Source organism: Gadus macrocephalus, chromosome 13 (genome assembly GCF_031168955.1).
Source record: "Gadus macrocephalus chromosome 13, ASM3116895v1".
Lineage (NCBI taxonomy): Eukaryota > Metazoa > Chordata > Actinopteri > Gadiformes > Gadidae > Gadus > Gadus macrocephalus.
The window spans coordinates 10,860,459-10,884,305 of NC_082394.1; the positions used below are offsets into that span (position 1 = coordinate 10,860,459).

General features: G+C 41.4%; 3 protein-coding genes across 6 annotated transcripts; 2 read left to right on the top strand and 1 right to left on the bottom strand.

The window, feature by feature from the left end:
* Positions 1-904: 904 nt before the first annotated feature.
* lyar (Ly1 antibody reactive homolog (mouse)) lies at positions 905-3,783 on the bottom strand. The gene is made up of 8 exons (XM_060068180.1): positions 3,333-3,783; positions 3,092-3,206; positions 2,812-2,919; positions 2,633-2,716; positions 2,134-2,422; positions 1,591-1,647; positions 1,286-1,371; positions 905-1,161 (listed from the first exon to the last, which is right to left on the bottom strand). Exons 1-8 carry the CDS (start codon positions 3,452-3,454, stop codon positions 1,024-1,026), a joined length of 999 nt encoding a protein of 332 aa, XP_059924163.1. The 5' UTR covers positions 3,455-3,783; the 3' UTR covers positions 905-1,023.
* A 213-nt stretch (positions 3,784-3,996) lies between these two features.
* zbtb49 (zinc finger and BTB domain containing 49) lies at positions 3,997-9,005 on the top strand. Of its 2 annotated transcripts, none has more exons than XM_060068177.1 (8): positions 3,997-4,043; positions 4,398-4,591; positions 4,672-5,804; positions 6,045-6,091; positions 6,199-6,272; positions 6,376-6,458; positions 6,686-6,847; positions 7,934-9,005. In XM_060068177.1, the coding sequence occupies exons 2-8, from the start codon at positions 4,440-4,442 to the stop codon at positions 8,647-8,649; spliced, it is 2,367 nt and encodes a 788-aa protein (XP_059924160.1). In that variant the 5' UTR covers positions 3,997-4,043; positions 4,398-4,439; the 3' UTR covers positions 8,650-9,005. The 2 variants fall into 2 exon arrangements, with proteins under 2 accessions (XP_059924160.1, XP_059924159.1); XM_060068176.1 differs by having other exon boundaries at positions 3,999-4,043; positions 4,426-4,591.
* Positions 9,006-12,520: 3,515 nt separating this feature from the next.
* synpra (synaptoporin a) lies at positions 12,521-23,183 on the top strand. 3 transcript variants are annotated; one of them, XM_060068181.1, is made up of 6 exons: positions 12,521-12,733; positions 12,832-12,897; positions 20,501-20,625; positions 20,957-21,155; positions 21,568-21,759; positions 22,034-23,183. In XM_060068181.1, exons 1-6 carry the CDS (start codon positions 12,716-12,718, stop codon positions 22,283-22,285), a joined length of 852 nt encoding a protein of 283 aa, XP_059924164.1. In that variant the 5' UTR covers positions 12,521-12,715; the 3' UTR covers positions 22,286-23,183. The 3 variants fall into 3 exon arrangements, with proteins under 3 accessions (XP_059924164.1, XP_059924165.1, XP_059924166.1); XM_060068182.1 differs by lacking the exons at positions 12,521-12,733; positions 12,832-12,897 and adding an exon at positions 18,550-18,701; XM_060068183.1 differs by lacking the exons at positions 12,521-12,733; positions 12,832-12,897 and adding an exon at positions 20,132-20,404.
* Positions 23,184-23,847: the final 664 nt, after the last annotated feature.

Below are 23,847 nucleotides of genomic sequence, written 5' to 3' on the forward strand. Positions count from 1 at the left end.
GTCTGCAAGTTTCAACTGAGCAAGTTTTTTTTTTCCTTTTTTTTTTTTTTTTAAATAGTCGAGTCCCCCCAAAAAATAACTAAACATCTACTTTGGGCCAGCAAACCCCGTTTTAATACTAGCCAACTTGAGTAACACTTTCACTAATACCCAAGTATGCAATATACTATTACAAGTAAGCAGAGTGATGAATGAGTATCAGTGTTAAACTTGCAAGGATTAGCAGAGCTTCATAAAGCCGGGCAGAAGTGTGTGTGTGTGTGTGTGTGTGTGTGTGTATACATGGTAGAGAGGCTGCTCATTCTAGTAGTGGGAAATCAGACAGCATTAAAACCTCACCTGAGGCTGACGCCAGGCATCCACCTTCTATGGAGCTTCTGTGTGCCTGGCCAAGTGAACCCCGTTCGGGGTGCCGAGGAATGTGCATTAGCTCTGTTCCGTGTGAGAGTCAAATTCACCTCAGGTGCACCTATCCCCCTTTCCTTTCCCCAATCCAACATCCAATCCCACAGATAAGGTGGCTTTTCCCAGCCTTACCTCGGGCCTCGGAATGCGCAACAGAGCGTCTAAAACATTATCTTTATATATATCGGTGTATAAGCAATCTGGGCAAACTCACTTATAGATTAAAAAAAAACATGGACTTCATCCACACAAGTTAAATAAATTAGGCTGATTGATATGAAATTACCATCTTTAATAAAAACATGAATGGCATTAATTGACGACAAATAGGTAAAATAAATGAGGCCATACGATATCAATTAAAAGTTTTTTTTAAATCATTACATTTCAAAACATCTTCAAAACCACCAAATCCACTGGTGGATAATTACGAATTGTCCATATCTATTAAAATGGTTGGTAATATTTGTCCTAGATAACAATAATCACATACAACAACTTCATAATAAAAGTATTTAATCTTTGAGACGCTTAACAAAAGGCATCAGGATCATGGAGACCAGGAGAAACCAGGATGTAGAAATGGATGGTTTTGGAATAGCATAAGTGTTGTGGATATTAATTTACAAGTTTAACTTTGTCTTTCAAAACCTTGAATTTTGGATTTCCCTTGATCTTCTTGTTGAAAAGGGCCATCAACTGCTCCTCTGATTTGAAATTGCTCTCACCGCTGAAAGTGTAGTATGCTGCCAAAACCTGTATAAACAAAACATCAGATTAAGCCTACTACCAAATATATATTTTCCATGTTATGTTACGAGGCTGTTGGGTTTGAGGTCGTTGACGGACTGTATGGCATCTCTGAAATAAAATGTCTCACCTTCTTTTTGAGTTTTTTCACCGAAATCTCTTGGTCAGTTGATTGTCTGATGACAGCCTTAATTGTTCCCTTCCAGTTGAATTTGCCTGGAGTCCAAGAACATGCATTCAACTATCAATCAATACAAGGTTCTAAAGTCACTAGGCATCCAGCTACCACCAATTTGATCACATTAAACAACTAATAGATTAATTTACAAATAAAATGACTTGAAATCCAAACACTGACCCCTAGTGACTCTTTCCTCCAATACATATACCAAATCATAAAAAAGGGATATAAAATGCCGTCATGAAATCTGTTACCTTTGGAAGCTTCTCGCTCCTCAACCTCATCTGCCGATTGGCTTTCATCTTGGTCATCTAGGAAAAATCCAAACATAAGGAAAGAATTATATTAAAGCTAGGAAAGGCAATTTGGAGGAACCAGCCAAAAAAAGTAAGCTAGTTTTGAAAATATCAAGTCGGAAAAACTCCACCCCTCGCTTCAGGACTCCCTCAAAAGCAAATCCTGCAGAAACACATGACTAGCTTGCCAACTGTAGCAATAGGTCTGCCAAGCCTTGTCATTGAGCCTTGAGACACCGGTCATGCGTAATTAGTGCACAGGCAGAGTGCGTGCACAAAGCTCGGTAAGTAAGTAGACAGACAGGCCACCCAATCCTTAAAACATTTAATAACAAGAAAGATTACTCCAAGTAGAACATGTTATTAAACTATCTCATCTGCATCCAGTCTTAATGCTCCCGAGCTGCACAAAATAAAAAAATGTTATAGAAGTTTGAGTCTCCATTCAGATTAGATATACGCAGAAATCATTTACAAAAACAATCATGTGCACAGTCTTACCTTCAGAGCAGTCCTTGCTTTTCTTCCTTTTCTTTGTGGACGTCTCGTCTCCATTTGCTTCTTCTGAGGCATGTTTTCTTTTCTTCACCTTTTCTCCATGTTCGACGGCAGGGGCATTTTCAGCACCCTTCTTCGTCTTCCCGTTCTTCTGCTGCCTGGCCTCTTTACGCTCCCTCTTGTTCAGCTTCTTCTTCTCCTCTTTAGGAGCCAGCTCCTCTGATTCATTCTGCACCTTCACCTCAGCTGGAGTATCTTCAGCTGTGGTATTCAGCTTGGAGGCTTCGGCTCCCTTTCAAATCATAAATGGACACAGGGCAGATTGACGTGAACACATACACATAGTATTCGTCACAGGGAAAAATATGCAAAACTGCCAATGTTATGCAATTCAATCAACAATGTCTGTTCAATATAAGAATAACGCTTTACCATTGATAAAGATTGTTAAGAGTAGACTAAAATCCAGTAGCATGTTTGTTGAATGGAAGCAATGTCTTACATTGGTCGTAGCTGCAGAAAAAATTTCCCAGACTTCATCCTGTAGATTCGGATTGGTCATTCTCAAACTGTTTTTCATCCAGTTCTGATGGGCAGCCATATGGGAAAAAGACAACAAACTGAGTTACCTCCTACAAGCCTTCAGCATACAATATCAATACAAATATACTTTTCACCAACCTGAAACTTGGCTTTCTTTCTTGGGACGTTATCATATGAACTGACTTGACTGAGGATGTCCTTCATCTTTTGACTTACTCCTGGTTTGTTCATGGCATCATGAATCCTCTGTTGAGATAAAAAAAATCAAAATTAAAATGTATTATTATTTGCATGCTTTTATCTACCTTTGATGATCAGAACTAATGATTATTGTCCAACAGCATGCCATAAAAAATTTTTATGTAGATAAATATAAAATGTGGGTGTCGTTAAGACATCCATCTGCGTTGTCGTTTACCTGGATCCACTGCTGCTGTTTAACTTCGCCTTTGTTAGACTTCGCCTCAAAGCCCTTCCCTCCATACTTCTGGTCTTCAGTGATGCATTTTAAGTGATTTCTGTAGTCATTGCCCCTGTTGTCAACCGATTGTAACAAAACATAAGCAGACGATCATAGTGCACGACGATGTTAATATCAGTGAAGCTAGTGACGTTAAAATAGTGCATAGTGTCGATAGATAAATTGATATTTAACTTACCAAAAGTCTTTCCCACAGTCTATACAAGAGAGAACTTCGCATCCTCTACACATATTCACGTGTTTCTCAACTTGTACTTTCTTCAGCGATTCGCCACACGCATTACAGGTGAAAAATACCATGTTGATAACTAACTCCCTTTAATAAAATGAACTCATTAAGGAAAAATTTACCTTAGGGAATGTATAACAGCAGAGAAAATCACAACGACCACGTCTCTACAAAGAAAGCTTAAGTTGGCAAGCCGACGCTGACATGACGCTAACCCTTAGCAGTAACACAAACAACTGCTGAATGGAAATATATTAAACCGGAATAAAGCCCCTGTTCGTAATACATTTGTTATCTGCAGTTAGGGAGACGTGCAGCGATACTCCAGTTTGGAAAAACTTTCCATAACACACGTGACCACAGTGAGGCCGGAGCAGTTGCTACACATTACATTGCTCTGTAAGACAAAATAGCCTAATCAAACGTTCCGAGGTTGATGGTTCCTGCTTGTGGAAAATATGAATTTAATCGTTTAACTTTGGCAATTATGTCGATCCGTGTTTTTAAATAATAAAGAACTGATTTTAATTTTTGGGCTGCTTAGATTACTTGTCAATAATATTGGAGATATAAACAGTTATATGTAAATAGTGCGAATTACATGACGGACCAGGAAGTGAGGTACGTAAAAAGAAAAGTGACCACTCAAGCAAATGAAAGGTGAGTGGCGGACAACACATTGGTTTATGTATCCATTTTGCAAGTATGAGGCTTTGTAGTAGCTTCATTCAATTGGGGTGAAGTACAGTTCCGCTAACCTATCCAAATAAACGGTGTGGTTTAAAATCACTTTAATTAAACCATGCACAATCTTAAAGCATTCAAATGAAATCCTAGTAGCTTTGGAGGTATTTTACAATTTCTTCATGATTGGTCTCTGAGCAATCGGAAACGGGTTTCCGACCGGATCTTATATTTTATTTCATGTATACGCCGATGTATTCAACAAAGTATTTATCGTCATCATTATTTTTTCTTATTATCTTTTACATGTTGTTGGCACTCATCCATTAGTTGTTTTGATGGCTCCGTCGTTCAACAGTTGAGCGACCGACCATGGATACGCTGTCCAGTCACAGTTCTCACCTTCTTCAGCAACTCCAAGAGCAGAGGATCCAGGGTCTGCTCTGTGACTGCATGCTTGTGGTCAAAGGTGTCTGCTTCAAAGCTCACAAAAATGTCTTGGCTGCCTTCAGTTCTTATTTCAGGTGCCTTATTTGCATTATTTATATTATACATTGATGACATGTTTCAAACCTAAATGATAATGATAACTTAATACTTCTAGGTCCTTGTTCCAAAACTCCCCCAGTCAGAAGAATGATGTGTTTCACCTGGTTATTCAAGATGTCAGTGGCATCGGACAAGTTCTGGACTATATGTACACCTCCCATCTGGACATCAACCAGGATAATGTCCAGGCTCTTCTGGACATCGCCCAGTGTTTGCAGGTCCCAAACCTCCTGACCATGTGCAATGCTTTCCTCAAGCCATGTCCGCCACCAGCAGATACCACATCATTCTCTATTCTGAACTCTGAACATGACTGCCTCTTGGGAGGGGGGCTTCCCCATCACATCGACCTCCACTGCCCTACATCTGAAGCTCAAAGATCAGGCTGCAACAACAACTCGGACCCTAAAGGTCTGCACCTTCCAGCGCGCCATGGCAGCTCAAATTGTGATGGCACACAGGCTCCTGTGGAGAAGCAGTTGGTCCATGGCTACAAACTTCGCAACTTCTATAGCAAGCAGTACTTTAAAGAGAGCGCAGCACAGAACAACCAAGAATCAAATCAAGGCCCCAGCCCTTTGCTGGACGTGGGAGATCAGCAACAGCAGAGTCAATCACTTGTGATCAGCCAAGGCACCCATAGTCTCACCCCTGTGTGCTCCGCGAGCACGGCCCATCAAATACCTACATGCGGGGCCACGATGGTGGAAAAGAATACCACTGACGCATCGTCACCATCCACGGCACCGTCGGCTGCAGCAGCCCCCAATTCAGCCCCTGAATCGGAAGACAAAAACAAGTTGGTGCGCCCCAAGAAGACGCTGTACCTGAAGAAGTACAACTACCTGCGGTCTCAGAAGGCCTTGGAAGAGATGTATGCCGAGTCGGTCAGCGAGCCGGTACTTTGCGTTCCCAGTCGAGAGATCCACCGGGAGGAGCCTCCCACTCAGAGCCAAGGACCGGAGGTTCTCCCCACAGAGGGCCCATCACGGGACACAGAGGGGGTTCAGGAGGCAGCGCCCGAGATCCAGCTACCCAGTCCCCCCCCTGCGGACCTTGAGGAAGACGACCCAAAGAAGACCTCGGACACCCTGAAGCAGACGGGACACAAGCAGTACTGCTGCACCGTGTGTGGAAAGATCTTCAAACACCCCAGCAACCTGGAGCTTCACAAACGCTCCCATACCGGTATTTATTCTCCTTACACAATGCATTGATTTTCACATAATATTTTGAAATCAATGTATTTAATTTTTTTTATACTCCATACACAATGCAATGATTTTTACACTATGTTGAAATCAATGTATTGTGTATGTAGACCAAATACATTGAGGTCTACTTAATGTTACCACAGATGGAAAAACACAAATGGCAGAAGTGTTAAAGAGTTGTACCTTTTATCAACTACACATTTTTCCTCTCCAGGTGAAAAGCCCTTCCAGTGCAACGTTTGCGGAAAGAACTTTTCACAGGTAACGTGACACTGCATTCTTCAATGTATTGTTAAGTATTTGTTTACTTTCCATGTGGAACCCTTGCAAAACACAGACTACTGCTCTCCTTTCCCCTTTAAATCCAGGCTGGAAACTTACAGACACACTTGCGCCGACACACTGGAGAGAAGCCGTACATCTGTGAGCTATGCGGGAAGAGGTAGGCTAACTGACGTGTGGGTTGATAAGAGGTTGCATTGGTGCATTGTGAAGGATCGTCAATGACATGCATTGTACTTGAACCGCTGTCTTCTGCATCACAGCTTTGCTGCAGCAGGAGATGTCCAGCGACATATTGTGGTCCACACCGGCCAGAAGCCACACCTGTGCGATATATGTGGGAGAGGTAGGTAATGTTTTTCATTTTAATTCAAGCATTTTAATTCAAACACAAATCACAACATCACAATTTTAACCATAGACACAGAGGCCAAAAACTATAACACTCTTATAGTGACTTTACTTGGCACTATATGTTGAGATCATAACCAAACCAGATTGAAATCGACAAAGGCAACACAACCCCTGACTGTAGTTTTACCTCGGTGAGATTTCCTTTACTTTATTTACCAGGTTTCAGCAACTTCAGCAATCTCAAAGACCACAAAAAGACCCACACCACAGACAAGACATTCACCTGTGACCAGTGTGGAAAGTCTTTCAACATGCAGAGGAAGCTGCTGAAGCACAAGGTCCGCCACGCTGGGGACAAAACGCACCACTGTGACACCTGCGGTAAGGAGCTTCCTGTCTTCAAGTTTGGAAAGGTCATAGAGTCTGTGATAAATCCGGAGGAAACCTGTGGTTCTGGGAACGTAGGTCAGCAGAACCGCCATCCAACCAAGCTTTGCCGGATAGAAAGAATGCTGTTCGTATTTATATTAACAATATATTAAAGTGCCAATCTCGAAGATCGCTAAAGATGTCATTTAGATAGATGTCAGATAATCTATCCCCCACTAAGGTAACACCATGGAGATTTAGCCTATGGCCCATTGATGAATTCCCTTGCATTGGCAGTATTATGAATGTAACAAACGAGATTTGAACAAATGATACATATAAATTATATATTTTCCTAATACTAAATACATTACCATGTCTTAAGAGGAATCGCAATGCAAAGTAGTGCTAAAGTTCTCCACAGCTTACTATTCGTTCATTCCTACAATAATATGATTAAAGTAATTAATTATAGGTTAATGTCATTGTCCCTAACTCTTATCTCCTAAAATAGCCTAACTAAATGTAGTCTTACCTTTATTAACCCCTCAAACATTAAACACAATACAGCCATTCTCTCGCTAGATTATGTGATTTATGGTTCTGATCCTAACGGATGTGTCCTGATATAATGCTTAGAAACTTCCAAATGCAAAACGCAGCTTGAGATTAAGTTTATTGTTAGTCCAATGTCCAAGACAGTCAAGGAAAGAGAAAATAGAATAAGAGAAACTATAAAAAAAATAAATGAACATTTTCAGCACATCTCTGTAAAATAAACGATAACGATGAAAATGAGGAGACCCTGGTTGGGGGGGGGGGGGTCCTCAAGGGGTTGGCCCTCCCATGCATGCACTGTTGAACACTGGTAGTTGCACTCTCGCATATTCAGTCCTCTCACGGATGAGTGACAACGGAGAAGTCCATACGTCAATACGCCCACTCCACTTATGTCCTACTCTACCCCTGGGATTTGGGTCTGTTGTAAATGGTATACAAATGGATCAATCTTGCCTTTGCTGGATGTTTACAAACAACGTTTTCATGCACTACTCACAATGTTACTTAAAATGTGACCGAGGATACATGTCTGTGTAGGGAAGTCCTTCATCGGCTCAGGGGACCTGCGCCGCCACATGCGGTCCCACACGGGGGAGAGACCCTACGTCTGCGACGGCTGCGGCAAAAGTTTCACCCGCTCCGCCCTGATGAGAAGACACAGCCGCATGCACTGCAAGGGAGCCCGAGAGACCAGCCCCGGAACCCCGGAGCGGCCCTGCACCTCCGGAGGATCCGGCAGTGCGTCGGCCAAACCCCCAGCGCCTCCGTCCTCCGTGGGTCCGCCCTTCTCCGGCCTGATGCCCCACACGGGGGGAAGCAAGTCTTCATCCCCGCACCAACCCAGAGCTGTAGGGACTCCGTCTCCGAGCGGTCACCGCCACGCTGCTACCACCTCCACCTGCCTCCCCGAGCTGCGCTTGCTCGTCCCGCACCACCTCCTCGCCTCCAACCACACGGGGAAGTGTCCGCCGCCGCCTCCTGGCGCCGACCACCTTAAGCTGGCCAAACATGCCCTGCCGCAGGAGGCCCTCTATGGCCCCTATGTGGAGGGCGGCGTGGTGGCCATGGAGGCGGGTGGCAGTATCGTAGGGAGGGCCTACCTCCATCCAACAGACGGTCACAGTCCGCTCACAGCGTCCACTAAGGCCGCTAGTGGCACCTACAGGGCAGGGGAGGGTCAGTTAATCTCCAGCGTTACCTTATGGGGCCTGGCTATGAAGACTCTGCAGAATGACAATGACATGGAGCCGTGAGGGACTGGAGCATGTTCTAAAGAGCACCGAACACAATGCATACACAGAATACACCGTACAAGACATCTGCTGATCCCCTCACAACACTATGTATGCACCCGAGACACGAGGGCTGTGGTAAGACTTTGATTTTACACGTGGAACAGTTTAGTGATGAAAGTAGATTGATCTATTCTAATAAATGTAATCCTAAATTAAACGTTAACATAAAAAGTGACTCCCTGCATTTATCAACTACCACTATTAGTTTATTTACCACGGTTTGATTTAAACTGCACATCAATTTCGTATATTGCTCAGGTATTTTGTATACAAAATTAACTATGCTTGGTTATCAATAAATTATCTCAAATAGATTTCAGTGCTTTATTTGAAATAGACTATTCGCTAAAATATACTATAGACAAGAGGGTACTGTTGGTGGCCTCTGCACTTAGTGGTTTTAAACCCCAGCAGGAAATCTTATTTAAGAACATTTATTTATGCTGTCAATTATCCTCCAGAGGGGGCTACAATGTAGAATTTTAAAATGTTAAGACATGTCTTATAGAGTATTGTGTGATGTGCATTAATACTGTAATGGAAGCTCCCAGCTAACATGAGTGCTTATGTTATATTTACAGGTCAATGAGAACAAATGGACTCTTGGCCAGATAACTGGCTAATTATTGCCATTTGTGGTGTCAACATCCAAGCTGGTATTTTGTGTCAATGGATTAGTTGCCTAGCAACTGTTTTTGTAGTATTCCTTTCTTCTCTTCTCTTTCTTCTGTTTAATCCTAGTTGTGATGTGAGGGAGAAGGATTGTGGTTAGAAGAGCTTATGCATTTATTTTGACAACAGACATGATCAATATGGAGTGTGTTTTCATATATGACCTTTTATAGTGGTCCAATGCTGATTCAAAAATGTTCTTATACGAAGCTAAAGGAAGCCAAAAGAGGAGCGGCAGTTCGCCGAGAGGACCCCCAGTCATCCAGAGACGTGTGAGTGCACTAAGTAAGTGAAGCAGCACATATTCCTCTTGAACTGTGACGAGCTCAGATGCACCCCCCAGGGCGGACCCCGGTACGCTCTGAAGTGATTCCTAGCATGCTGGAGGGCTATGGGGGTGTTTAGAGGAAGCTGGAACAAGTTGCTTAAAGTATAAAGGCTTCTGGTTTGTGATCCATACTGGCACTGCCTCCAGACAAAAATGATTGACCTCATAATGGAAGAGCATGCGCGTGATCTATGTGCCATTCAATTAGTTCCTTAAATGAGTCAATAACCTGCCTATAATTCAACAGCATATCAGCCATTAGTGCATCCTTGACAAGCCAATCGGTGCATGACGTGATGTGCATTCTGAGAGCTTTTTCACATTTCTTGCTTAGAAGAGACAGAGAAAAACAATAAGAATATAGCATTGTCAACTGAAGCACCAACATACCTCACACTAAACCTTTCAGAATGAATGCTCTACGCTTTAAAGTTGTCTCTTCTTTTTCCCTGGACCCTCAATCCCTCTGATCCCTTTGTCTCCACCTCCCCCCTCTCTTTTGCCACTCTCTCCATCATACTGAAGTTAATCCAAATTATATATGCTGCCCAACTGCTGCAAAATGGGCAGGACTAGGATTCATGCTTTCTTAACCCAGAACCATTTCCTAATGGATTATTTTAGTTTCAATGTCTAATCACGTTGCATTGCTTCTTTGTGCCGTCAGAGGCTTGTGCAAAAGGTCTCATTGACGGAGTGTAATATATGATTTAATCCTAAACGCCTCCTGTGACTCGCCAATGCTGCTGAGGAGGAAAGAAACGGGATTAAGCACGTTACAAAACGTGACGTGACAAAGCACTTGCAATTGAACCTTGTGTTTTTCTTTTACTTGGAAGAAAAGGTAGAGGCTTTGGTTATCTTTTTAGTTTACTCCACTGCTACATGTTTAACAAACACATTCACAGCGGAGTGTTATGACTTGCATTCATCTTTCAAGATAAACCTGCATCTATTACTGTACTCCAAAATGCCCAAGAGCACTCTGTGGACCTCGCCACTATACAGATGTACTCCCCATTACAATCTCAAAGTGAGCAGTAATTGCTGTGAGAATTGTGGCATGTCTCACTGTTGGATGAAACAGATAAGCGAGTGACCTAGTCTGTTCTGTAATTCCTGACTGTGCAGCAATACAGAAGCTTAGACCAGGGGAGGAGTACAGTTTGTTGGCGTTGTGCTGCTGCCCATTTCCTCAATTCCTCTTCTCTCTTCTCTCTTCCTCACCAGTTGACCTATATTTATTGTCATTAAGGGCATGTCACTCCATTGCGCAAACACACTGCTATAGATGATGCATGATGCATGATGCATGATGCCTGTTGAGGAGGACTCTGAATGAACACACACACACACACACACACACACACACACACACACACACACACACACACACACACACACACACACACACACACACACACACACACACACACACACACACACACACACACACACACACACACACTCTCTCTCTCTCCCCTGTTGCAGCCATCGCTACAGATCAACATAAAAACCCTTCTGCACCCAATCATTACACCTATACTAGCAACAGTACATACTGACTTATGGACCATAAGTCAGGACCCTTATGGACCCACCTGGTGAACCTGCAGGTCCATTACATTCTAACTCTGGATTATTTCTTAGTTACAGAGAGCTGGGACAGTTTAACGTTGTTGATGTAGTTTAAACAGCACTGTTCATAGGCTATATCTTTGTAGCCTACGATAGTTGTTCCTAATGAATATGTCTGAATACACCTGTGGATACTAAAGACTGCTCCCCTAATTTCACTGCGTTCTTTGAGCGCACTATTCAAGAGAATACAACTAATTTTTGTGCAGATTAAAATGTTTCAACAAATCCCATCCTAATTAAGTGGAGGCAAGATATCGCCCTGGGTTTGGTGTGGTGACAAAATCAGCCAATCACATCAATAAGTTCCTAATCGCACGGACAGAGCCCTTCAGGCTGGGTGTTGGGAGGAGAGAACGAAAGTGAGAGAGACAGATAGAGGAGGGGGTGGGCAAAAGCAACCGAACGATGGAGGAGGATGTTGTGAAATTAGCCACGCTGTCAGATTGGTTAGCCTCTCTTTCCCTCTTGCATGAGCCGATAAATAAATAAAGAATTGCCTAATAATAACAGCAGCTACTCGAGCTTTCCAAACCCATTGTGCCTTCAGCGTATTGGTTACCTTTTCCGCAGAAAGGAATGACTATAAGATGGGACAACAGGCATTAACAGGCGGTGTTCCCATTTTATGTTTTGATTCAATTAGAAAGAATAACATTGTTAAATATGAAAAATAATATAACAAAGGCCTATAACATTAACAATTATTAGTCTTTTAATTTTAACATTTAGGTTTCAATTTAATTTTTGTCTGTTCGGCAACGCACAAGTTTATTTTCGTTTATTGTCATTTGGAAAGCAAACTGATATTCAATCTCAAAAAATAAAATAAGAAATGGGAACAGATCGTCGCTCTTCGTAGAGCCAATCACTGAACATCCCGCTGGCATGTTTCCATTTGGAACGTAGTCCGAGAGGGTCCATGATGTTTGCGTTTTGCTGGTCTACCGCAATGTAAATTCCGGTTGATGCATTCCTATGAACTATGTACACCAGTTATCAGTCTTGGCCCGTGAGAATAATAATAAGATGACAAGAATTAAAGCAACGAGACATAAATATGGGGTTTTGACGAATATATTGAAAAAGCAATATCCGAAACATGCAACCGAGTTCCCTCCCTTTTCTCGACTCTTGGCGTAACTGAAAGACCCGCCCTTTCTTTATTTGTCAATAACGCACATTTTGAGCATCCCGTTCTAGGCTTTCCGTTGTTAGAAGAGCACGCCTGGGACCGATCCGAGATGATGTGAACGGGGCTCGGTGTTCTCCGTATGCACAAGTAATTAGGAGAGACTGTCCAAAAGGGAAAAGGACGGACCCGCTGTGCATCAATTGACATTGGGTTGCTTTAATTTTCGATTTTTATTTAAAATTGGACGTGATATGGACACCGCTAACAAGGTTAGTCAAAATCAAGAAACACAATTTCAATAATTTTTCCTATTTAGCAAGAAAAATCCATGAGATGAATAGGCTACTTATCCGTTTGTTTTCTGCAGCTTGCATCGGTGGCAACATTTCAGATCCTAAAATTACCTCTGGGGTTCATTCGTGTGTTGGAATGGGTGAGTAGAAAGTTTGTTTTGAAAAAAATAAATAAAGCTTTTATTTTTGCATCTTTGGTGATGGACTCTAGATTGTGTTAAACATCATAACTAAATGGCTATTGTATTTTTGTCACTAGATGGTTTTTCATTTGAAAATGATCCTATAAATGTATCCGTTACTCCTGCATCCTTACATTTAAAATGTTGCTGTTTTATTTTTTACTATCATTCATATTACAGTTCAAAATAGCCTAAGGGGAAGAGATAAGTGGTATGCTTTGATGTGAGTTTAAAGAAATTGCTCTAACCATAGGGCATTCAGGCTTATTTACAGATGTTGTGAAGTGTGTGTGTATGTGTTTAGATCACGTGTTTGTATTTCCTAATTAAGTTCAAGTCTAGAGATATTAGCCTAAATCAAAGCATTTCTAAAGGAGTGAATCTTTCTTCAGCTCTCAAAGAACACAATGGTGATAAAGCTGATGTCTGTCATGTTATTTAGACACTCACGGAAATTTGGTGGGTCAGACCTCAAACGGCTGATTAACCAAACCACCAGCTGCATGGTATAGATAAAACCCCTGCATTTATGTGTGCAACGTCATAGTGTCTTTTTGTTTGTGTGTGTGCGTGTGCGTGTGTGTGTCAAATGCATTCAACATATTGGTTGAGTCTGTATGCGTCATTTTGTAATTCTCTGCATTAATGATTTATATGGTATATTTATATTTATATGGTATATCTCCTAGGTCCTGTCTGTAATGGCAAAGTCTTGACCGAGGCAGGAACAAGGATTTGAGATTGCCAGAGAGTTCATTCCTGATTTACTAAGCTTTTCTTCCAAAAAAACCAAACACATAATATCAAAAGAATAACTAATATATATTTTTAAAAGCTAGGTGTGGCAACTCAAATGGACTTGTTTGATGACTAACACATATCAACATCAAGTGACAATGAGAATAGAAAAAAAAAACTTTTGGAGAAAAGGACGACATCAGGGACAGTAGGTAGCAGGAACTGTTCAACTCTCCGTCCATCTTTGAGTGCGGTCGGCTTCGTTTCAGCTTGAGGAGACTGAGGGTGGAGGATGGAGGATGTAATGGTCAACATGAGATTGGAGAATAATAATTATATTCTGTCTAGTCCGTCTATTTTTCTGTCAAACTGCCCTTTATTTCAACCAATGAAATAATATTTCAGTCAATCCATATTTGATCATGATTTAATGATCGCATGATATGACGCACGCACGCACACACACACACACACACACACACACACACACACACACACACACACACAGAGCTGTAAGGTCTGCCAATCTCTTTTAGACAAGTGAGGCGGAAGCTATCCTTCGAGATACGCCTAAACTTGTTACTGTGTGTATGTGCTTTCATATGTTTCTATGTATGTGTGTCTGGGAGAGAGGGCAAGAGAGAGAGTGAGAGAGGGCTAGAAATTGCATGGTAGATTGAGCATATGATTCAATTTATGTACATGTACTGTATGTGTGTCAACTGTTTGTCGTCACACACAGCAGAACTGCTCCATGAAGCTCAAGAGTACAAACTCAATGAATCAGCCCTGCTTGTGTCTGGGGCTTCCACACACAGGAGGAGCCTGTTGTGTAGCCAACACTGCTCAGGAGTCTTGATCGACATCACTAGATGGCAGGCATTTTTTTGACTCATCCAGCTAACTAAAGGAGGTTTGGGGCTACCCTCTCCGGCAGCTTTAATATCGAAAGTCAAGTCTTAGAACCTTCCTTTTGCCACGCAGGTCGTGTTTCAGAGCTTGTCAAAAACAATCTAATAACCATCTGTGAATCAGAGGAAAGGCCACCTGTCCCAAAACACAGGGCTTCGATGCTAGTTAACTATACTCACATGACCATGTAGCCATATAATCTATCTATGGCAGAGAAGGGGGACGACCAAGAACATCATTTCCTATTTCACCCCCTTGCATCGCTTGCAAAATATATTCAGGGAGTGACAGATGTATTTCTCTATAACGGATTATCATTATCATTGTTGTCAATGCTTAACCACTATTATATTATATTATTCAGGTATGTAAACGTTGAATATAACACTGTTTTACTGGCTGATCTGCCTGGGCTTCTAGTATTGTTGGCCCCTGCTGCTCCTCTCAAATGGTCCCTTTGCATTTGGTTTTGTGCTATCATAACTAGCTGGCGGGAGAATTGCAGTGGCAGAAAGTGACATGCTGTTTGTGTGTTGATACTGGCAAACACTTCTGCTTGAGTGGAGAGAGAGAGAGAGAGAGAGAGAGAGAGAGAGAGAGAGAGAGAGAGAGAGAGAGAGAGAGAGAGAGAGAGAGAGAGAGAGAGAGAGAGAGAGAGAGAGAGAGAGAGAGAGAGAGAGAGAGAGAGAGAGAGAGAGAGAGAGAGAGAGAGAGAGAGAGAGAGAGAGAGGAATATTTTCACCCTTCAAACACACACATATACAAACACTCGTATAGCTATATAAACTGAAATGAGACATGCATATGTATACAGTCATACTTATTAAAATAGAACATACACAGTAACCAATTCATATACAAGAATACACTAAAAAGCACATGGATAAACCTTGTGTTCTGTTTCTTATGGTTGTTTTTGCTGTGCAGTGCATCCATAACATTAATGAATCATTTCTGCTCACTTGCGAGTGGCACCAGACTTTTCAGCGGTTCTTCCACCGTTGGAAACTAACAGAACAGTGTGTGAGGGATGTGTCTGAGACGCCTTCACCCTGCTCTTCACCCATGCTGTCAAATCACAGCACACTGAATGGTTGTACCAATGGTTGTATGGAAGTACTGCCACCTTGACACTTCACTGATCTCTAGAAGGGCAGGAAGGTGTGCAGGAGATGAATTCTGAAAAAGAAAACTCAAGTGTAGCTCTTCAGAGGAGGGGGCCCTTTATTCTGTGTCCCGCTGCTCTCTGACACAACCTTCCCCTCAGCTGTAATCATTTTCAACAGCTTGTGGTTGGAACGGTTCTCAACTCCAGCTTCATCATCAAATGATCTCTGATCCCTGCGTATTCCTGCATGATATTAATCAACGTCCCATTCTGCTCTGGTCTGGAATGGCAGTACAGTTTAGAGGTTTGGTCCGTGCCTACTGTCCTAACCTAGAGAGCAGAACCTAGCCAGCCATGAACCACAATGTTCTTCATCTCTTTACGCCCCTGAAGAGGCGAGGGGACATGATGGCGTAGTGGTTAGTGTGCTCGACTCCCGGCCAAAAAACCAAATCCCCCCACTTCCCTTATGCCCTTCCACCACCACGGCCACAAACACCACTTAACCCGAGACGGAAATCAAAGGGGAAAAGGGCAGCTGCAGGGTGGAGTGTGTGTGTGTGCTTGTGTGTGTGTGTGGGGGGGGGGGGGGGAGAGGTAGCAAGAGAGAAAGAGAGATAGAGAAAGAGATAGTGAGTGAGAGGGAGGGCATAGGATGGAAAATGTAGAGAATGTTTACGTGTGTTTGTGGTTCTCTGTGGGTGCAATATTGTGTTTTTTATTGTGTCATTGTATCATTGTGTATTCATTGGTATATGAATACATATTTCTGCATTTTATTGAATTGATGAGTGAGCGTATGGTGTGCCATGCGTGATAGAACTTGCTATAGTTGCTTTTATCCACTAGGTGGCAGACAAAATCTGATCATGTATTTTACTTGGTATTGTTTTAGGGCTTAGCAGGTTCCTAAACTCCAATGGATGTCATTTTTATATTCCAACGCTTTTGTTTGTTTCGTTTTGATGATCAGAGTCCACAAATTGTAGCCTAGAATGATTATCTAATGGCTGCCTTAATCCTATTTCACAGCTTTTTTCTGTAATTTAACTGAGAAGTTGCGACAATTCATAGAAGTTTAGTGTGTTCTGGACTATTTGGTTTAAGAGCATCCTTTTAATATCGTTATCGATCTTCTTGATGTCCTGTTCAGTGACGTCAATAAAGAATAAAAGCTGCCTTTGATGCTTTGTGAGATGGGAAATACAGAAGAGTTGTAGGCCTAATGCCCTCTTTAATTAAACTTTTCGGAAAGAAATAATGAATCTGTAGTTACAGATAGACAAGCGGCAAAATCTACAATTAAGACTTTACCAAAGCATAGTCCCCGCTATAATAACCCTTTGCTTACTTTTTGTATTTAATAGTGAGACTATGGAAAATATTGATTATCAACACACAGACATAAAACTGTACTTTATGGATTCATTGTACACATGCACACCTTGGGCATCTGTTCCACTTCCTTTCCCAGTCACATCTGAGCAGGATAAGTGGTTGGTGTGAGGCGGACTGATGGCAGATAATGATGGATAACTACAGTGAATTAGGCTCCGAGCGGCCTGGAGGACCACTGAAAGCACAGCCGTGTACTCTCCTTCTGTTAGCCAATCACATACTCCGCTGCTGGGAATACAGAGAGTGGGAGGCGTTTTCTTTCTAAGCAGAGGTCAGTTCTAGTTAGAGTATTGATGGGGTACCTGACTGGGTTACCTCTGGAGGGTGAGGCGGCTTTATATGGTAACATTAAGGCCCAATCCAATTTCTACCCCTTACCCCTCCCCCCTACCCCTCCCCCTTACCCCTTCAAAACAAGGGGGAGGGGTAAGGGGTAGAAATGGGATTGGGCCTAAACTTGAAGAGATTAGACGAGGATAGAGTGACGTGTGTGTGAACCTGTCTCAATTGCTTCACCTCAGATTTCCTTCTCATGCCATAATAAACGCCCCCATTTCAGCCGACACTGGGTCTGTAATGATATTGGGTCTGAGAGCAGCTGCTCTTTGCGTTGATGAATGCCGGCAAAAAAGTGAGCTCATTTCTTTTAGCTAATACATGATAAAAGTTTTGCAAACCTGACCAAGGATGTTACAAGAAAATTACATTTTGGGGGTGTTATTTCAGCCCCGGTCCCACATTGTTATGCAGCACTTTCAAACGGAAAATCGATCACATTTGTACATTTAGCTCGACTTTGTGATGAAACATTTGAAATACTTTTTTAGATATTTTATCCCTTGAAGAACATTATTTTTGTAATACAAAACCCTTTTAAAAAATATTATTTTGATTCTAATGAAATTATAAAATATATATTTTTATATGTATATATTTATGCATCTGTAAGCCTTACAAACTAGGGTATAACAATACATTTATATTTCCTGGTTTTCTGAGTCACTAGAATAATTAGACAATATTAAACATTAATAACAAGCTTTACATTTCAGGTCGAGTGACATTTCAGTTATTCCATTCAATATTTACTCTGGTTTAATAGTGGTATGTGAATGACATATTGATAAGAAGTCAACACCTTTAGGTTAAAAATGCTAACTCCGTAGTTGTCATCCTAATGTCAATTGAGACTTTTATGTGCACCACAAAGATACTGATCGCAATTTAAATTGGGTATTTGAGTATGCCTCCTGCTTTCTCAAATCCCCATGGCTATTTTTCTAGCTCACCCCCTGTGTAACTGTTTCTCCCAATCAATCTCTCTCATGCGTCTCTCCTGTTCTACCCATTTCATGCAGACTAAGGTAGCAGGAGAACATGTGGGAAAAGAGGGCTGGACAGAACGAGCAACACACAGACAGACATACGGACACACAAACAAAACCCCCGCACCCACTTACACACACACCGCATGGTTTTCCTTGGTCAGTCCCCTTTAGATTGTAGGAGCTGTGTGAGAATGGGAGTTAAGGTTTCTGGCAGCACTGATGCATAGAGGCCAGATCGGATATTATTTTCTTCAATGTGTATGGTTATATTTGCTCCGGTAAGTTCCCCGATTGCTGATGTTTAGATACAGATACTTTGTGAAGAGATGGCAGCTGAGGGTCATGTTATAAAGTTGCAGAATTTGGATTTTAGTATTATCACAAGGGTTCACATTTAATTTTAAAACATACTTATAATTATCCCATTATATTTCTATAATGTGTTACTTTATCCAAATCTTCCTTCATAAAGCATAATCAGTAGTTATTTAATTGTACGGTTTATTGCAGATTACAGTTGTATTATTTATTGTGAAAGTAGAATTCCAAAGACGAATGAATAAATATTTGGTCAAATGGATCCTGTGTTTATTGAATGCTGGAAAACCTACATCTAGCTGAATAATGGTTTGTAACACAGCTCAGCTGCCTAGACAAGGCGATAGCTCTGCCCTGATATAATATGATGAAACCATATTGATATCATGCATTACATGTTGTTTTAGGACCTCACCACTAATATGATTCTACTAGCGGTTTGAGTACACAGGATCAATGAGGAGATTTTTGTAAATGTGGTGGAGAAGTCAGAATCAACTACTGGCAAAAGGATGGCTCTCATGAATGTTTGTGGTCTGGCTAATATGAACACCATTTCAGACCATGAATCTGTCATTGTTCCATTGTCAAGATGGGACTCGTGGTCGGAACGATGTCAACGGATATGTATTGGGAAACACGGCTGAAACCTCATTCATTTGATTAGTTCGAATGAGAGACAATTTGTCCAAGTGTTATGGTATCCTGGGCAATGGACATCCCAAACAAAAACAATATGAACTTGGTGTGAACAAAAACAATGACTAACCTCATAACTATTTTTAACTAACCTGACAATCAAAGAGCTACCAAACACAATGCAGTCAGTTGTATTGGAGCTTGACTTGTCATTAAATATGTTGTCATTATGTTGTACTATTGCATGCAATGTCCCTTTAACCTATCCCAAAGTTAACTTATAGTGACCCTCGGATTCCTGTGAATTACAGAGGAATTAGTTGAATTGGTTCTCAATGCAAGATTAACTGATGTTCCATCGATACCATAACTGGACAGACCAGGTTAACTGAGCTTGATGAGCAGATGGGCTCAGAGCTGATGTGGTGATCCTATCTTAACACTTAACACAGATCTGTGATTGGAGCCATAATCCTGGAGGGGGAAATGTGTTTACATGTGGATGCATTGTAGACATTCAGAAACTATTTGGTTGGCTTAATGGCTCTCTAATCTTATTGATGCAGGGTCTAATGGACTATTTTATTAAGCCATCAAAGTCCTCAAATATAATTATTGTTTTATTTTGGAATCATCAAACACCATCAAGTACCTCAGATATGTATTCCCCAATTAAAAAAAACAAAACAATGTGGACTAAAACAATGCTACAGGTATCCTGCCATGTTTTGTGTTTTGCATTGCTTACTCTGTATGGAATGGTACCGATGCTGCAGATTATGGCTTGATAATGGAGCATTGAGTCAGACTCATGATGCGGATGGTAATCAGATTGAGGGAGAGAAATAGAGAGAGACTCAATATGCTTACTTCACCTCCGTGCAACCGTCAGTTCTGCTCTGAAGGCTACACTAATGCAATTCATTAAAGTGGATGCTCTCGCATGAGTCCCCTGTCAACAATATCTGTAGCTTTTCACAGGCAGAGAGAATGGTAGAGGGAGTTCTTATAGCAACTATCACCTGTAAAGTATCTTGTCATTGTCGCTTTGAGAAAAAGAGAGTGAACTGCCTGTGTTTTGACAGTAACCAAAGTAATGCTTGCTTCTGTGTCCATACAGCTCTTTGCCATTTTTGCGTTTGCCACATGCGGTGGCTACACCGGGCAGCTGAGGGTTAGTGTTGACTGCATGGAGAAGGCCAGCAGCAACCTCAGCATCGCCATAGACTTCTCCTATCCTTTCAGGTAAGCGTTCGTGTTGAACTTTAGACAAGTTTTAACGATGATATCTTACTTGAAAAAAGCACAACATGAATTGGACACTTAACAGCGCCTTTCGCCCAAGTGTTACTCCTTTTAAAGCCAATCCAATCTTCTTTCTTTACTATTCCATATTCCATATGGATTTTGAGCCTTGATATTTTTAAAATAGACAATATCCATGCTACTTATTGTACCTTCAACCGATACAAATAGTCCATATCGAGATATCCGGATAGCGTTTGAATTCCGATGACATACGGTGGCGTGGAAACTGCTTGACCTCGACCCCCTGGACCTCCTCTGTGTGTGTCAGGCTGCACCAGGTGTCCTTTGAAGCCCCGCTGTGCGAAGAAATGAGGAGCGAGCGCCTTTTCCTCTCTGGGGACTACTCCTCCTCTGCCGAGTTCTTCGTCACCATATCGGTCTTCGCCTTCCTCTACTCCCTCATGGCCACCGTCGTGTACATCTTCTACCACAACAAGTACTGCGAGAACAACCGAGGGCCCCTTATCGTGAGTCCGCCACAGTCCTCTGTGACCTATGACCTGTTGAGAGCATTCCATTCAGATTCAGGGGACTTTAATCCCCCAAAGGGGGATTATTATTTCTTCTCAAAATAATAAAAATGGAAGTAAAAGATATAATCAGAGAAATACTATATTAAAAATGGAAAATAGGAAAATGATGCATATCTATAAAGGGAAAGTCTATCCAAATATATGATATTTGTTTGGTCCTGTCAGACTCAACCGGTAGGGGATAGCGTCACTACCAGGGTAAGGCGTTGGATTCCCAGTGGGGCATTAGAGTGTATGGATGTAAGAATGTATATTGGTATGGTTGACACTTTGGATCCACCACATGGCATGTATTATATGTGTGCGTTGGAATGTTTTAAAATGATCCCTTCTGCTTTACCACCAGGACTTCATTGTGACGGTAGTGTTCTCCTTCCTGTGGTTGGTGAGTTCGTCCGCCTGGGCCAAGGCTCTGTCTGACGTCAAGATGGCCACAGACCCCGACGAGGTGCAGCTGCTCGTCTCCGCCTGTAAAGATCAAAGAAACAAGTGTGGCTCTGTGCAGGGCCCGCGCTGGTCTGGCCTCAACACCTCTGTGGTAGGTTGCTGTGCTGTTTTAGATGTTTATTGCTCGTCAGGTGTGGTGCAATGCTGAGATCGGTGGACGTCCCGCCGGAAGGTGGTTCAATACCCAATGCTTGCACATGTAAACTGTAGCAAGATGCCTTTATTCTCCTTGATTGATGTATCTGAATTCACTGTAAGTTACTTTGCATGAAAGCCACTAAATAGTACACCTTTTTTTGTACTTTTTTAGTTTCATTTTCCATTTCCATGTACCAATCTGGTTCTGTCTCTCTTTGACGTTATAGGTGTTTGGATTCCTCAACTTTGTGCTCTGGGCTGGCAACATCTGGTTTGTGTTCAAGGAGACAGGGTGGCACAAAGGAGCTGTGAAGCAGCAAGGAGGGCCACCAGAGAAACAGTCTTGCTCTTTCGGTCAGCAGGCCTACAACCCGAGCAGCTTTGACCAATCCGGGGGCTATGGTGCCCAGGGAGACCAATCCCCACCCTCTGAATATAGCCAGGTTGGGGGCTCCACCTTATACCCCAATCCAATGTAGGTGCATCTCTATACTTCAGTTAGCAGAAACGCTGTACTATAGTCTAAAGGTTATTCAGGATAAGAGTTAAAAAAATAAAAAAGAAGAGTACTTATCCGAATAATGCAGACCCCTCAATTTGGTTCATCCTTTTCTGATGGGACTGTGTTTAATAAGTGAAAAGCGATATGCGGAATACTAATGTGAAGTTATAGGTGTACCTATTGTGACAGTAAAGGTATTGATAGCTATATTGAACCAAACATGGTCACAAACAGTATTTTATTTTTGAGTTGTTAATTGTTGTAGTGTTTTGTATTCTGTAAAAATGTGTTTCTATCTATTTTTCAGTGCTTGGTGCGTTTCCCCTTCATTGTTAGATAATGGTTAATAGGATGCATTGACCACATGCATGACTTGTTGGCGATAGTGTGCTCTCTAATTGCACGTTTAAAAAAAGACAGCAATGTATCACTGAACTCAAGTCTTTTTCAAACAGATATTCTAAAGTGGATATTATGTCATTTTGTCTGTTATTTTTTTTAAAGTTAATAACTGTTTATTTCCTATTCATACATAACACAAACTTTATGAAATGCTACCACATATCCAGAGAGCAAACTTAAAACCTTAAGTGTAGCCAATAAGACATTTACATTTTAATAGAATAAAGGCTAAATTTACGTATCATAATACGATCTCCATGCATAACAATTACGTGTATATATTGTGGCTTAGGGTACTTTATTTATTTGGGTTTGACAAACTTTGGTTTTTGTTTAAACAAAACCTTGTAACCTTGTTTTTTGACTTCCTTTAACTTTATGATGTAAAAGGATTTCATAGATTTAGATTTACGCCTTTCCTAAGCGTATAACAGGAATATGTGGACATGTCGATTAAATGGCACTTCTAACAACTAGCCTACTGTGTCAATAATATTGTGCAGTGTTTGACTAATGCATTTAAAGAAAACAAACCCTTTTTCTTTGGTCTTCAACAGACGAGCTTACTACATATTTTCACAAAAAGTGAACTTTATATTACTCAAATTAATTTAATAATCCATTATATACAAAATAGTTGCCAACTTCCTTGGTTCCCTTAATGTTATTCATAGTCTTATTAAGGACGTAGACATCGCATAAAATAAAAATTGCCTATAATATCTTTTTTCAGTTAGTATTAACATTACTTTTCATAACTGGTGTGATGAGGCCCTCTTGTGGATTAAATGTAGGACTACTGTTTGAACCACAAATGCAATGGGATTTGAACCTTAAAGACCTTTGGTATATTCGCTACATTCCAAGTTACTTTTCACATAAAGGTCAACAACGAGGTCATGCCGAATCAAATAGCCTAAAGATATGTAAAGTATAATTTCTGAGCTTACCTGACTTCCGCCTTGACGTCACTAACAACATCATACCTGGCGGACGTAGTCATTAACGGTAATAACTTTAAAGTGTTTGTTCACGTTTGAACATTTCATTTGATGTGTAATTATGCAATATAAATAAATGATATTCCACTTTCAGATTACATCTTGTACCTTGTACCTCACTACTTTGCAAAGATAT